The 13,478-nt window shown below is 39.3% G+C and overlaps 1 protein-coding gene across 1 annotated transcript; it reads left to right on the top strand.

Moving 5' to 3' along the window:
• Nucleotides 1–2,334: 2,334 nt before the first annotated feature.
• LOC101838337 (arylacetamide deacetylase-like 2) lies at nt 2,335–12,929 on the top strand. Its single transcript, XM_013118990.3, is given in 4 exon segments — nt 2,335–2,402; nt 4,547–4,718; nt 12,205–12,550; nt 12,553–12,929. Coding segments are annotated over 4 exon segments (828 nt in total). The 3' UTR covers nt 12,795–12,929.
• The last annotated feature ends 549 nt before the right edge of the window (nt 12,930–13,478 follow it).

Raw genomic sequence — 13,478 nt, 5'->3', positions numbered from 1 at the left:
TCGGGGCAGCCAACTGAGTGAGCATTGTTCAGACAGGCATTGTCATCAGTGTTTGAGTGGTGAAGAAACAGATGAAGGAATGTTTTCAAAGTCCCACAGTTAGGGAGAGGAGGAAGCAACAGTCCTATCATCAGAAATCAGGGCACTCAGGCTGCTGCTACTGCTGAGCATGTCATCTATGCTCTCGCCGTTGCTGGAATATGCCACCTCTCAAAAGCAGTTAGTCCCTCTGTTTTACTCCAATTACGTTTCTAAATTTCTATCCTGTTTCTGGCCTTATCCACCCCTTCCAGCACACAAGTCCATACGTTTGGCATCTCCCAGGCCATGTCTCCCCCTACCCAACTCACACTATCGGCATCTTACTGAAATCTTACTGATCCCTTCTTCACTGCTCTCTAGCTGTGTCTTGGGGAAAGACCTGTTTATCTTTTGGTCAAGATGAGTCTCTCTGCTTTCCTTGGGGGTGTTTCCTTCCAAATCATCATTAGATTTGTGTTTCTTCTACCTGCAATTGTCCCTACCCCCTTTGTTGACTCCTAAAGTGTGTACTGTGTCTTCTGTCTTGACCTCTGTTGACCCTGGTTTCTGTTTCAAGTTATTATACTGTCATGTTTTATTTCTTGACACGTGTTTCCATACACTGCAGTGTCTGTGTGTTTCTCTTCTGATTCTTTTATAAGCTGTGTGACATGAAAGTGACCGCTTTGCTACACCAGTAATCTCCACTGTTGCCTTGAATGAAAGAAATTTCTTTGCACTTCCTTTTTCTCCTTAACTGTATCCATTCATTTGCAGCTACAGCCACTATAAAAAAAAGAAAAACTAAAACCATGTGGAAATAAGTTATTGTTTAGACTTTACAAATATTTAAAAATCCCCAGAATTTATTATTACATTCTTTAGGTGTTGAGCCTGCATTGTCTTCTGCTTTATTCTTTACTGTTTCCATCCTAGCTCTCATGTCCATCCCGTAGACAGGGGTCTTGTTTTCCATCTTTAACATTGTTGCTGAATTTAAGTTCAAATAAATTCAGCTTGGGACTGGAATGCATACCTGGTCATTAGTGTGTCACACGGATTCCTTAGCAGATAGCATTCTATTCTTTTCTCAAAGATTAAAAGGGGGAAATAAACAGCACAAGAACACAGTAAATGCAAATATCCCCCAGTAATGGCAACCATGCTCTACTTTAGCCCTATTAGCTCCTACCCTTTATGACATGGTCTGGACCCAAACTTTTGAGCATCTTTTCGTTCCTGTGCACACTCTGTAGATTACCACTTACGTTGTTTCCTGGCCTTTCATTTCTGGTTGCTCACCGGCACTTCTTTGCTTCTGTTGCCTTCTTTCTCAACCTTCCATGATGTGAAAATATGGCCACATGAGTTATTGATAAACATTTCGTGAATGGTACTCATTTCTTGATAAATCTTCTGTCAAACATTGGCATGTAGATGCACACATTTTGTTATTTTGTCTATGTTCTGCCTCTGTTCTCTGTAACTTTATAATTCAAACATGATTAGCTATACATGCTTCCCCAAGCTGTGAACTCCCAGCTACACATTTGCTAAGATATAACTCCGTGTTTCTTTTATTTGTTCTCTGGCAATTATTATGCTTTTATGATTAATGTGACAGATGGCAATTTATGCTTTGTAGGTGAATTGTATATATTGCTAACTAAAAAGAATCTTGACATTACGGTATCTTAAAACTTTAGGAAAATATTTTCTTTCTACATCTTTTAAATTTATTAACTCTGTATTTTATATGGTTAACTTTTGTAAGGAATTACAAATGTACGAGTCTGCCCTTATTTGATTTCAATGAAAATGTAAACTGTCAATTCTATGCAGAAAGGTAACCTAAAGTTTACTTATAAGATTATTAAGTATGTATGACCCTCTGCAAATATGCAAGCTTCTGGTAAAAGAAAAACTCAATTGTTTTAATTACACCAAATAGTACACCTTGTCTTATGTAAGTTGATACTTCTTCATTGAAAAGTTCCTAAAAAGAATAACTATGGTGTATCTCTGTATTTGTGAAAATTATAATACTGTCTACAGTGTTATCTTCAACTTAATTTCTGGTTTTCTAATACATCTCCAAGAGTCCTGTGGAATATGGTGGTAATGAGTTACAGACGATCTTTTTTTCCTGGACTCCGACAGAGTGTACATCTGCATGATAATGAAAGAGGAGACTGTCGAGTTTCCATCAGTCAGAGATAACTCACAATTCTCTCACATCTTAAGAGTCACTTACTTTCCATTGTTTTCTATTTACAGGACACCGTTTTAATATTTGTTTCTTTCATTTCAGAGATGTCAGCTTACGACGACCTGAACAGATGGGCAGCAAACAAGCTTGATGCTGTTGTTCTGGGAATAGAGTAAGAGAATGATCACACTTCTTACCACAGCCCTTGCCTTCACAATGTAGGTTGGCTTTTTCAGTGTCCTGTCACCAAGCCATCAACTACCCATATCCTATGGATATTTGTTCATATCAGTTTTCTTATGATTTTGCTGTTAATGTGTCCTCAAGGCGTCAGTCTTTGCTTTTATTTCTACAACTGTAGAGAAAGCATGAGACCAGAGGGATAAGCATCTTTGTTAACACAGCGATGAAATCCATGGGATGATGAACTCCAGGATTCTAAAGCACCCGATTTTACCTGCTAGTAACATCCCTTGGAAGTTTATTCATTATCTCCTTGAGACACTGGGTTTTATGTGAGTTGTTTGTAGTCGCTGTGTGGGGGTTAGAGCTGTTCTTGGTTCTAATTCCAGTTAGGTGAAGATTTTTGAGTAATCTGAACACTTCGAGATATTATCCAAATGATCAGTCTTAAAATATTTCATGACATGACTTTTGCAAACCTTTGCAATAACGGAGCAAAAATATGAGTAAGTGCTTATTACTTTAGGACCTCCCATGTGTCCTCTGAGCCACTGAGACTCTCAGCAGGAGGGTGAAGAAATTGCTGCATGCCTCTTTCCGGTTCCCTAGTGAAGAAATAGATGTACAGAACTGTCGGCCTCAGACAGAATCACTCTAAGGAATTTCATGGTTGAGCGTATATTGGTTGCAGGTAGGATACACTAGAGAGATCAGTTCTGTCCCGCTCATAATTACTTCAAAATGGAACCAGACAAATTGCTTAAGTTTTAAGAAATATACAAATTGTGACAGCAACTATGCAGTGCCTTTACTGCTGCCATTTCAACTAAGTTTAACACAATATAACTTTAGGGAAGGATTTTAAATAGTGACATTTGTTTATCCGGGAGCCTTCATCCTGGGACTGATGGAAGCAGAGGCAAACACACATCTAAGCACTGAACTGAACCCAAGGAACCCAGTGATAGAGAGAGAGGAATGATGAGCAAATTGGCAAAGAATGGGCTGGCAAAACCAGCAGAGACAGCTGATCTGAACAGGGGAGTGCTCTTGGACCCCAGACCGACAGTGGGGAGGCCAGAATGGGACTGATCTGGACCCCCCAAATGTGAGTGTCAGTGAGAAGGCCTGGACAACCTATGGGGCTCTGAGCTGTGGATCAGTGTCTATTCCTGGTATACAATCTGTCTTCATGTGCCTATAGCACAAAGAGAGATGCTCTCTCAGCCTGGACTCTTAGGGGAGTGCCTTGACCCTACCAAGAGTAAAATGATAGACTCTAGACATCCCCTATGTGGAAGTATGTGGCAATAGGGTGGGAGGGAGGGTGGAAGGGGAGTGCGGGAGGAGGGGAGGGAGAGGGAACTGGGATTGACATGTAAAACAAGCTATTTAAAATTTAAAAAAAAACTAACGAAAAAAAAAAAGAATTCTACAGGTTGCATTTTAAGGTATTGGCTATTCTTTACCTTGAAGAATATTAATGTTTTAGTACTGTTATGCTCAGATCGTGCTAATTGTAAATCTTCCAGGCACAGATTAAAAATGTAAACACAAGGACCATCTGATGAACATTGCTCAACATAATCACATAAATAGTTTGCCAATTCCAATGGATTTGAAGGTGATAGAGTTAAACAATGAAATAGTCAAGTTGATGTTCCTATGATAGAGTGCAGGCACACACTGCTAAAGACAAGCTAATGTAACACTACTTAGTCTTATTTCAACTGTATGAATCAATCGGAACGTTTTAGTAAGATCCATTGGTATATTTAAAATATTCATATGTCACATTCTTCAAAATAGTCATATTTACTATTATATTGTCTGAATTTAAAGTATCTCGAAAATCCTGACAATGATTCTTAGTTGGTTTTGAGTCACGAAGCACACTGGGGGCCACTGAAATGCACAGGCTTCCCAGGGATAACTCACATGTCTCACTCATTCATTCATCCTTAGAACCAATACCTGAAACCCTCAACTGGAATCTACTTTTATGACAGAAGTTACCAGTGAGCTCGGGGTTAATTAGTGATTCAAAATGTGTCTGTTGGTGAGAGTGAGAGATATTTAGTTGCATGGTTTTAACAAGGCCTTTGCTGTGTTTTGCTTAATTTACCTCTACAGCTACAGACTTGCTCCTCAGTATCAATTCCCAGCTTCCCTTGAAGACTGTGTTTTTGTGATCAAGTTCTTTCTCTGGGCTAAAGTCCTTGCAGAATTTGGAGTGGATCCCTCTAGAATCTGCATTATGGGAGACAGTTCGGGGGGTACCTTGACAGCAATAGTGACCCAACTGGTATGCATTATATGCTATGTATGTTTTAATCCTAACACACAAAAGTTGTGTTTTAGGTGTATTTGCACTACTTTTAAAGTTCTATCTGTGAAATTTGAACTCAACAAGAAAGCCATTTTCATGAACATTAGTTTTATATGTGGCTTTGTCTAATGCTAAGGAAGGTTTTAGGAAGTAGGAGGCAGTTTCTGGGCATTGAACCCAAGGCTGTATGCTTGCCAGGTAGATACTCTACCACAGAATTATGCAACCTTCTCTTTTAAGACTACTATTTCAAAATGGGCTTTGGATAACTTTCCCTGAACTGATCTGTAGTTTGCGTAGGCCTTGAACTTGTGAGCCTATGGGCCCAGCAACTCAAAAACAATGCTATGTCCCTAGTCTCACGCCATTGCATTTGGTGTGCTACAAATAGTGTTGCCATTATGCACTAATGAAATAAATAGTCATGTGGTAAAAGAAAGAGATAAAAGAAAGAAAACTGTCACAATGACCCTGGCTCACCTGCCAATGTTGGGGAAAAAGTTACCAGTCTCTTGGAACTACTCTAACTCTATTCATTTTTAATGAGGATATTTTTGTTCACAACTTACTGAATTTACAAGGAAAGCTGTTAAAAAACTTTTCAATATTTGTGTATCATTAGAGTTGATGAGTAAATTAGTTACTTTTTTCCCCCCTCTGAAACTAAACATCTCACAAGAAGCGATTGAAGGAGGGAAAAGGAGTTATAATGGATCCTGAATTGTGGCAGGAAAATGGTCTGGTAGGTTGCAACAGTTGTCTATCATGGTGGCTGATGGAAAGGCTTTTTGCTCTTATTCCCAAGTGAAGCATTCAGAAAGAGGTGTTTGCTGGTGGTACTCAGCTCCATTCCTGATTGTTTTTCCTTTGTTCTCCTGAAGCTCAAACCATATGGAGGTAACAGGTGAATATTTTCCTCTTAGTTAAATCTCTCTGTGGAACTCTAGAGATACTCCCAGAGATGTGGTACAATCCCTTACATGGTTCTAAGCCCAGGCAAGTTGATATTGAGGAACCATGGCAATGTGATAACACGTAGATTGTCAAACACAACATATCTCGACTGGATAGAAGAATTCCTACTATAATAAAATCAAGACACCTCATATTAAAATTCTTGCTGAGTATTGCTAAATAATTACTCTCCAATAACTAATATTTTAAAAGTAATCTCAGTCAAATATATGACTCATATTCCTTCAAATGTGTTTGTAGAACAACATTGTCTATTTTACTTTATATAGATTAGTTTCCTTTTATAAAATAGATGTAGTCTCAAAATTTGTATTTATTGAATTTTATTGAATACTTCCAGGTGCTTCTTTTTTTTTAATTGTTTCTAACCATTCAACCAATCAATATGTTTCCTTCTTCAAGACTAATTAATTTAAGGAAACTACATTTTTAATTATTCAGCTAGTATAAAATCCCAATTAAATGCCATCTCCTATAGCCCTAAAAACACTCAAATTTTTTCTTTAATAATTTTAATGTTCTGTTTGATGGAGTCATCATTGCACCAAAAAACCAATGTCCTAAAGCAGATCATGATTTTCTAACAGAAAAACAGAAGAGAGATGTACTAGAAGATAAAGCTGTGTGTTTTGTGATTTTAAAAAATATAACTAATAAAACTATTTCATTTATAAAGTGCAATGATTTCCTTGGGAATCCCATTTCGTTCATATTTAGTCTTAATATATAAACACAGGATATTTGCACGAATGGAAAACTCAATGATGTTTAAGAATGGAGGGACATTGCTTACCCCTGTTCATAGACACTAGAAATATTAATATGAATACGGTTCATGCCATAATCATATTGAAAATTATCTTATTTTTACACAGATAAAGATGCATGTCTTTCATTAGCAATAAATTATTGCATTTTAAAGTATAAGTAAAAAGTGCATATAATTTAGTTCTCTGGGGTGTCTGCTTGTCTGTTGTTCTCGTTAATTCATGTTACAGAATATTTTCCTGTCCTTTTCATAACTACTATTTGTTGGCGTAGATACTGAGCATTGTCTATGTCTTTAAGACACTGTCTACATTCACTATGGATAGTGTATTTCTCATTTTCAAGTTTTCTTTCATCTTTCTCATTAACAAAACTTTTAACGCATGAATGTTATTGTGAGTTTTGCCTGGCAACATGAATGAATTGATACGCCGGGTCCACTTCTGAACTGCACGAACTGTGATGTCAGACTTCCATTGTACAAACCCCCTTGGGGCGTTGGTGGCACACGCCTTTAATCCCAGAACTCGGGAGGCAGAGGCAGGCAGATCTCTGTGAGTTCCAGGCCAGCCTGGTCTACAGAGCTGCCTCCAAAACAATACAGAGAAACCCTGTCTCAAAAAAACAACAAACAAAAAACTTGAAACATTTCACCATTGTACAAACCCCAGATAACAAAGAACTTACCAAGGGTGCAGCAGCTGAGCTGTTAACCAGACCTGAGGTCCTTCTGGAATCAGGACTTGCAACAAGACCTCGGCTGCTCTGGCCCCACTCAGTATTCCCGCTGCTAATGTCCCATCAGAAAAGAATGACACTATTCTAAACTGTGAGACTGAAAACTAACACAATGAGTTAGAGGTTTAAAATGGGTCACTTCACCAGGGAGCAGCAGTGTTGTGATGTTTCCCTATGAAGCTTCATTTTCAAGGCTCTGCCAAGATATTTAGAAAGATAAGAGGATAATGAATGGGTTAGTTAAGTAAAAATAAAAGGATAGTTACATACTGTAATGGCTCAGAAAGTGTCAGCAGTAAAAATTTTTAAAAAACACAAACTATCGTGATGAATAAAGATAGACCACTTTGTATTTAACAGAATAAACTTTAAAGTGTATGTATATATACACACATAAATAGCATAATAGCATATGCTATATATATATATATATATATATATATATATATATATATATATACTATCCTAGCACTCAAGGTGCAGAGGCAGGCAGATCTCTGAGTTCCAAGTAAGTCTAACTTAGAGTGAGTTCCAGGACAGCCAAGCATACATAGAGAAACCCTGTCTCAATACACACACACACATTTATCATATGATGAGGAATGATCATTGGTCCACTGGAATTAAAGAAAATTGCTCTTAAATTTAGGAACTGATTCTCTTCATTAGGCATTAAATATATAAACACAAGTGTATATGATTATGGTGAAAAATACTACAATACATGGGATAGTTGTTGCCGGAATACTAATCCTGTGTTTGTAGCTGGTAAAAATTCATTAACAAGTCAATTTTGGCCTGTGACTTGAACTAAGATAAGGAAAAGTTCTGTGTGCTTGATTAACAAAAAGCTTGTTTAAGAAAAGCTTAGAGCTAGTAGATTAAATGTTTTTAAGAAAATGAAATTACTGAGGACTAGAAAATAGGCCTACCAGGTAAAGGTGCTAGACACACGTATAATAATTTGATAATAAATAAATGTAATACCATTTTTGATTATAGATTATAAGAGAAACACATCAGCAAAGGTGATTAGGGGTTTAGGAGCACGCACTGCAGGGTTGAGAAAAGAAATGGCTGCACAGAGCTACCATGGTGATTTCTCTCTGCCGTGCCGGGATGCCAGTAGGGCCCACAAAGCTCCTAAGTCCTTATGCCCGCCCGCTACATTTTGTGTCCCTTATTTCACCAGCCGCAGTGGAAGCCTTAAGTAACCTTGCCTTACTGCTACCCAAAATGCCTTTGCATTTTACTGGAGTGGCTACTTCAGTTCTGTTAGAATGTGTGCAAGAGAAGTCTGTAACTAGGCCAAGCAGTTTACGACACCATATTTATTGCTGTCCTCTTTAGAAAAATCCCAAGTTTGTCTATATTTGGAGAGATGGGAGTTAGCCTTACAACGCACTGTTTCTCCTCGCAAGGTTCTGACATTAGGGCAATTGGAAGAAAGTCTCAAAGTTTTTACAGAGTACTGGGCAATCTTTAGATTCTGCAGCAAGGGTGAAGCCTCTCCCACAGTCCTGGTGCGGTGACACAAAAGGCTGTCAGATGTGGAAAGACAATGAAAAGCAGAGATGTGGCTACCAAGTCTTCTTTCTGTGCTCCAGGGTTCAGATGCTTGGCCCAGAGCAGACCCTGTGATCCATCTGACTTGCAAAAGTCAAGATTTCCATTGGTGCTCCTGAGGTCTTCAGTGTCCTGGGTAAATTTAGACACTTCCAATTCTTCCATAATTGCCCCACTGTCCTCTTCAGTGAAAAGGCCACCACTGTTTCTCTAGGGGACTTGGCATAGGATATTCTGAAATGGATTTACTGTACTGAGATCCACTATTTTGGAGTTCATGATGAAAACACAGGTATTAAGGAGTACTCGTGATTTTTTTTATTTGAAAATATTTTACAAGAAAGTTTAAAAAAATGATCTCTTAGTAGTAAAGACAGATACTGCCACCACGAAGTTTTCCTAGCTTTATTACAGGCCATGGACCACCGGACCATGCAATGAGAACGCAGCTGACAGATCATGGGGCTAACCCACCGGATTCATTTTCCAATGGGGGAGGCCAACACACAGGGTGGTGGGAGGACTTGCTTTACAAATAGTCACTGTCCTTACTGTAAATTCCTTGTGAAGCCATAGCATTCACTTTCTATGATGCGATTTGTGCCCAAAACTCCAGCAGTGTATTAATCAATTACTGGGCACATTTTCCCCTATGCACTTGGGAATATTGAATGACTCCCCCCAGGTATTCATGATTCTGGCAAGAAAGTAATCACAGTCAATACCCTTACTCTCTCAACCAGGTCTTTGTATGAACTTAGAAGTCTGCCCCTCTGTAATTATCTTCCTTGGCAGAGAGTTGACCAGTGTTAGTATCCAAAGCAAAGAGACCCCAGTTGAGACATTCACAGATGCCCAAAGACAAAGCTTATGTCTAAAGTTGTTGAACCATAGTTCTCTGAGAGAGAGCAGACAAAAGCCTCGTGGCTTCACTCCGCCAGCAGATGGGAAAGCGCTGTCCCAAGCTAACCTCACATTAACCCTAAAGCCCGCCTAGTTAGTCTTCACTTGCCTGTCTGCTCACAATAGATCTGTGTCTTAAAGTTGTCGCTGGGTACTGTGCCCTCCCTGTCTGCTTGAAGTTTTGCTCCTGCGGCCTTGGACCCTTGTGTTGCCATGGTAAACGGCTCAGCTCCTTATCACTTGCTCTAGGAATGCACTTTTGACCAAAGAGACTTTGGAATAGAAGAAGAAGCATGGGGAAGTTAGAAGCAGGACAGGATTATTAGAGTAGAAACAGAACAATAACGAGCACGTGAGATGAAGAGCGTGGCCCTCAGGTTGTGTGTGAAGTGACAATAGAAATCTTTTATCTCCTCCTCCGCTCCTGAGAAGCATTTCACCTTTGGGACCCTGGGTAGGGGATGAGGCAGGTCTCATCACCTTTACAATTACAGTGCCATAAGGGGGAAAAAAACAAAAGAAAAGGAAAAACAGATTGAGTCACCCAGGACAGCACAGGAGTGGCAAAATTTAAAGCCCAGACACTCCCTCATGGTTCTTCCCTTGAAGGCTGTGTGCTATGGCATTTTCCCCAGCTTCTTTTGATTTAATGATTGTGGAGTTTTCAACTACTACCAGAACTGTTGTTCTGTTTTCCGTCCTTTAAATGTCACAATTTTTATATAATGCTTCTGTGTGTGGGTGCACGTGCTTGTGTGAGTATTCACGTGTGTTCATGAGCATGTACATGTTCATGAATGTAATCACGAATGTAGGAGTCAGAGGTTGACACTCAGTGTCTTCCTTTCTCTTGTTTTACCTTATGTTTGAAATGTGGTCTATCATAGAGCCTGGAGAACACTGACTCAGCCAGATGGGCCGTCTGGTTAACTTTGCTGGGCAACAGGGTTTTTTTTCTGCTATCCCTAGCATGTAACATGCATTCTCCCTGCCAGCCTGGTCCCAGAGCCGCTGCGTCAGTCCCAAATGAACTCGCAGGACTCTGTATTAATTATGAAGCTGTTGTCTGTTTGTTATGGCTTCTTAATGGCTAGCTCTGAATTAATTATTGGCCCATAATTATTAATTTGTATTTTTACAAGGTCTTATCTTACCGAGGACGAATGAGGCTGCGTCCTCTCTTTCCAGGATCACACGGCAACTCTCTTCTTGACTACATTTCCCAGAATCCTCCTCCACCCCTAGTCCCACCTCTCTTGCTTCCCTATTGGCCAACAGTGCTTTATTTATCAACCAATAAGACAAACATATACACAGAAGGACTTTCTCCCAATCACTAGCTTTGTTGTTTCTGGACATCTGTACTCAAGTCAGCATAAACTGTACTGACTGAGAGCCACATCCTCAGCCTCTGATTTTACTAATTTCTCATTTTCTTCTGTATTTGCATATAAAATTGAAAGGCTAAACTAAGGTTGAACCTTGCTGTTGCTCAAGTACAAGAGTTTGTGCTGGCTTACTTGGAGGCAGCAATCCCACTATACATGAGGGAGTTAGCGCATGACCCTGCCCCAGTTGTGACGCTATGGTTCCAATCGACTCTTACTCTAGTCTTCAGAGGGACCTGCCTTTTATTCAGAAACGTCCTACCCCAGGGTCACTGTGAAGAAGAAGAAGAAACCATGGAAAGATTCTCTTAGGAAAAGTTTTTACTTCGTCATGTCTTTCTGAAGTTGCAGAACCTCCTTTCCATTGTACTGCAATTTGCAGTTGGTGAGATGGGTAACCATGCGATGAGCTCATGAGAGTTCAAGGACTTTCCTTCATGCCCTATGCTTTCATGAGGTCATGGTCTTGGGAACACTCTGCACTCCTTGGGATACCCAAAGCACCGCAGTAGACGCAGCCACTGGGGCACAGCTGTTGTAGAGGATGGTGCTGTTTTAAATACTCATGCTCACAGGTGAAGCCTAGGCTTACTGCAAGTTCCATTTGACTTCACTTTATATGTGAGTTTTAGCAGTTGTATCTCATTTTATTTGTAGATTTTGTTTACTATATTACTTAAGTCAAAAATTATTTTAGGAAAACTAGACTTGGAAATGCACACTTATTATTTGAGCACTTGGGAGACCGAGACAGAGGGACAGTAAGATGCACAACATGACTTTATTGTAAACAACAAAAGCTAAATTTCTAAAACAAACAAATAAATGTGAAGGAAAACCCAACATCAGAAAGATACTCATCCCATCATCATTGCTAGGCTGTGACTGCTCATCTTCCTGGTTGGTTGTAATATGCCGATCAATGTGTGAACAGCAGAGAGTACTTTGTTTCTGCACGGTTGACACTGGAATGAGACATGCTCATGTCTCTCACTAACTGTGTAAACATTGTGAGACAGATCTCTAGTGTTTCAGATGGATAAATCTGTTTGTCTCATGCTATTAAAATGAAATTACAAATTGTTTGAAGGCTATTGATTCATTAATATCCATTATATTTCTAGCTGCAGAATGATCCAGAATTTAAAGACAGAATTAAGGCACAAGCTTTGATATATCCTGGCCTACAATCACTTGATACTTTTCTGCCATCTTATCGAGAGTATGAACATGGTCCAATTCTGTCCAGGGAGATGACAATTAAGTTGGCGTCCCTATATGTGACTGAAGACACAGCACTGCTCCAGGCCATACTGAGAAATGAACACATGCCACCAGGATCAAGACATCTTTTTAAGTTTGTTAACTGGAGTGACTTCCTTCCTGAGAAGTATAAAAAGAACCATGTTTACACGGAGCCCATTCTTGGAAAACTGAGCACTTCCTATCCAGCACTTGTGGATAGCAGGCTGTCAATGACTCCCAGTTACAGCATTTGCCATTAACTTACATCCTCACATGTGAACATGATCCTATAAGAGATGATAGTCTCATTTATGTCACACGGCTTAGAAATGTTGGGGTTCAAGTTACTCATGAGCATATAGAGGGAGGAATCCATGGAGCCCTGTCATTTACCAGAGCTCCAGTGTCTTTACATCTAGGATTAACAATAAGAGATAAGTATATTAGCTGGTTAGTGGAAAATCTATAAATCAATAGTACATGTAGCTAGGCAGGCAGTAAAGTAACCTGAAAGTTATGTTTTGAACTGTTGTACGACTAATGAGAACAAAATGATCCGGCTTTGCATAAAGCTGTATTTCAATTTGAATAAAGATCGCTGTGTGTGTTTGAGAAAATGACCTCATCTCCTCAACAACAAAAGCATTGCTAAAATGAGGATACGCACTTCTGTATTCCCATTAATTGCCATTTGTTGTGAAAGATGCATTCCTGAGTATTCAAAAGTAGAATAGCAAAAAGTCCTGTGTGTGGTTACATGTAAAAACGCTTGTGATTCAAGTCAGTGATAAACCAAGTTCAGAATACATTGTATGAGAAAATAATTTTGAACAAAAAATGAATTGTACAATGAGAACTGGATGGGCTGATGCATTTCTCTCTAGCACTCCACATCTCTGTGAGTTCAGACAAGACAGGTTTATGTAGCCAATTCTAGGCCAAACATTGCTATATAACAGTGGTTCTTAACCTACAGGTCATGACACCTTTGAAGTTTGAATGACATTTTCACAGGGTTCACCCAATACCATTGGAAAACAGGTATTTACGTTGCGATTCGTAACAGCAGCAAAATTGCAGTTATGAAGAAGCAACAAAAATAATTTTATGGTCAGCGGGTCATCACAACAAGAGGAAATGTATTAAAGGGTCA

Source organism: Mesocricetus auratus, unplaced genomic scaffold (assembly GCF_017639785.1).
Source record: "Mesocricetus auratus isolate SY011 unplaced genomic scaffold, BCM_Maur_2.0 Super-Scaffold_100011, whole genome shotgun sequence".
NCBI lineage: Eukaryota > Metazoa > Chordata > Mammalia > Rodentia > Cricetidae > Mesocricetus > Mesocricetus auratus.
Note: the sequence above shows the minus strand (reverse complement) of the source record. Positions and strands in the feature narration are given on the sequence as shown.